The 2,973-nt window shown below is 44.4% G+C and overlaps 1 protein-coding gene across 4 annotated transcripts in view; it reads left to right on the top strand.

The window, feature by feature from the left end:
* The first annotated feature begins 1,913 nt into the window (after positions 1–1,913).
* The window catches only part of LOC112247208 (alpha-tubulin N-acetyltransferase 1), a 30,034-nt gene continuing 28,974 nt past the window's right edge, over positions 1,914–2,973 (top strand). For all 4 annotated transcript variants that reach the window (XM_042295118.1, XM_042295116.1, XM_042295117.1 and 1 more), the window contains exon 1: positions 1,914–2,554. In XM_042295118.1, the coding sequence (XP_042151052.1) occupies positions 2,463–2,554 (92 nt within the window). In that variant the 5' untranslated portion in view covers positions 1,914–2,462. The remainder of the gene's footprint in view (positions 2,555–2,973) is intronic.

Below are 2,973 nucleotides of genomic sequence, written 5' to 3'. Positions count from 1 at the left end.
GAGGAAGTGAAGAGGCTGATCTTTTACATTTTTTAAATTAGGATGTTTCCAACTCTGGATGAGTGTAGGCTATAGTGTCCCAAATGGCACCCTATGCCCTATATAGTGCCCTAACTTTTGACCTGGACTTATAGGGCTATTTGGGATACACTCACTCAATAATTAGCTTGACTCATTAAACTCTTCCGCTGTATTGAGTGGGTTTGAATGACATGGGCCAAGGGCTATCTGACACCAGAAATAACATCTGTGTCAAAGTGGCTCATCTGCAATAAGTCATCTTATGATGTCATCTTCCAAAGGCAGGAAGTTGTTGGCTTGATAAAATAAGGCTTATCAATTATGTCACCTTATCTCACCACATAATGAAAATGATTTTGGTTTCAAATTGACAATCCTTTAGCTTGTGCTAAATGGATGCATTTGATTTCATAATTTGTGGAAACTTAAAACTGTGTACTATGTATATTTTAGTGGGCAGACAATAACCCCTTAGCCTACAGGGAGGAGGTCAGAGACCTGGCCGGATGGTGCCAGAATAACAACCTCTCCCTCAACGTAACCAAGACTAAGGAGATTATTGTGGACTACAGGAAAAAGAGCACAGAGCACGTCCCCATTCTCATCGGCGGGGCTGTAGTGGAGCAGGTTGAGAGCTTCAAGTTCCTTGGTGTCCACATCAACAACAAACTAGAATGGTCCAAGCACACCAAGACAGTCGTGAAGAGGGCACAACAAAACCTATTCCCCCTCAGGAGACTTAAAAGATGTGGCATGTGTCCCCAGATCCTCAAAAGGCTCTACAGCTGCACAATCGAGAGCATCCTGACTGGTTGCATCACTGCCTGGTATGGCAACTGCTCAGCCTCCGACCGCAAGGCACTACAGAGGGTAGTGCGTACGGCCCAGTACATCACTGGGGCCAAGCCTCCTGCCATCCAGGACCTCTACACCAGGCGGTGTCAGAGGAAGGCCCTAAAAATTGTCAAAGACCCCAGCCACCCCAGTCATAGACTGTCCTCTCTACTACCGCATGGCAAGCGGTACCGGAGTGCAAAGTCTAGGACAAAAAGGCTTCTCAACAGTTTTTACCCCCAAGCCATAAGACTCCTGAACAAGTAATCAAATGGCTACCTGGACTATTTGCATTGTGTGACCCCCCAACCCCACTTTTTACACTACTGCTACTCTCTGTTTATCATATATGCATAGTCACTAACCATATTTACATGTACATACTACCTCAATCAGCCTGACCAACCGGTGTCTGTATATAGCCTTGCTACTGTTATAGCCTCACTACTGTAAATAGCCTCACTACTGTAAATAGCCTGTCTTTTTTACTGTTGTTTTATTTCTTTACTTACCTATTGTACACCTAATACCTTTTTTGCACTGTTGGTTAGAGCCTGTAAGTAAGCATTTCACTGTAAGGTCTACCTGTTGTATTCGGCGCACGTCACAAATAAACTTTGATTTGATTTGATTAGAATAACAGCAGTCTTCTTTCTTGCAGAGATCCCTGATGACAGAGATAGAGGACAGGTTGTGCGCATTCAAGGGCTTTGGGAGCGTTCATGAGCCTCCTTGGCGCGTTCATGAGCCACATTGGCGCATTCATGAGCCACATTGGCGCGTTCATGAGCCACATTGGTGCGTTGATGAGCCTCTTTTGCGCGTCCGTGAGCCCTCTCGGGGCGTTCATGAGCCCCCTCTGCGCGTCCGTGAGCCCTCTCGGGGCGTTCATGAGCCCCCTCTGCGCGTTCATGAGCCCCCTCTGCGCGTTCATGAGCCCCCTCTGCGCGTCCGTGAGCCCTCTCGGGGCGTTCATGAGCCCCCTCTGCGCGTTCATGAGCCCCCTCTGCGCGTTCATGAGCCCCCTCTGCGCGTCCATGAGCCATCTGGGCGCGTCCATGAGCCTCCTTTGCTTTCCTAACAACCAAATCGAACTGTACAGCGACAGCCCGGACCCGTTCGCCGTAGGGCAGTGTATAAATGTACAGATTATACTTCAGGCTCATCGTGGCTGTTTTACACGAACTGATAAGATGTGCAATATTGGCATTTAAAGTTTTTATTTTATGTCATTGTTTATTTACTTATGTTTTTGTAAGTTTTTGAAAGTTTAGTAGTGGGCTAACGCTTTTATAAAGATCCGTGTTTTTGTTGTTGTATAATGGTAATATTGGGTTTACCGGGGTATAGTATTGATACAATATTAGCACTACATGGCCGGACCGTTTTGATACTGTAGCTAGTTACTGTTGCTCATTGATAACATAGTGAAGTGACTGTAAAATCAGTGGCCAATGTTGTTCCATCTTTAAGGGACGAGGTTGCTAGCTAGCTTTGCTAACAGTGTTATTGTTAAAACCTCTAGCTGGCTGCACGTTAGCAAGCAATATAACACATGCGGGAGCACTGATTTTATACTACGAGAGACGACTTTTTTTTAAAGGAATATGGAAACCACTGTTGATGTAAACCACATGTTCCCTGAAAGGATTACAGTTTTGGATCAAAACCTGATTGCATTTACAAAATCGCTGGGAAGGTAACGTTATTCTATTTGTTTTCTGCAGTCAGAACGAGCAGCTTTTCATTCGGGACATCCGCCGTTAAGTTTACCATCTCTGGTTACATGTGATGTCCATTTGCAACATGACTGCGGAGAGCTTCAGCCAAATACAGTTGTGCATGACGTCTGTGTATTGACAATTCAATCCCTTCCTCGGTTTGCAAAAAAAATGCAAAGTGACAGTTCTTAATTAAAGCTGACAGAAAAAAAAAGTCTATATGTAACCTACATTATATTCTTAAGTGTTTACTATTTTGGATAGAAGATCACTGAGCAGTTTGAAACACTAGGCTACCACATTTGACCAATACATGAATAGGCCTAAAATACACACAAGATCAATAGATATTTTACTGTTAGTGTGACATGAATCAACCCTCCCATCTCTTTTTATT

Source organism: Oncorhynchus tshawytscha, linkage group LG13 (assembly GCF_018296145.1).
Source record: "Oncorhynchus tshawytscha isolate Ot180627B linkage group LG13, Otsh_v2.0, whole genome shotgun sequence".
In the NCBI taxonomy this organism is placed as follows: domain Eukaryota; kingdom Metazoa; phylum Chordata; class Actinopteri; order Salmoniformes; family Salmonidae; genus Oncorhynchus; species Oncorhynchus tshawytscha.
This window is presented reverse-complemented; position numbering and strand designations above follow the sequence as displayed.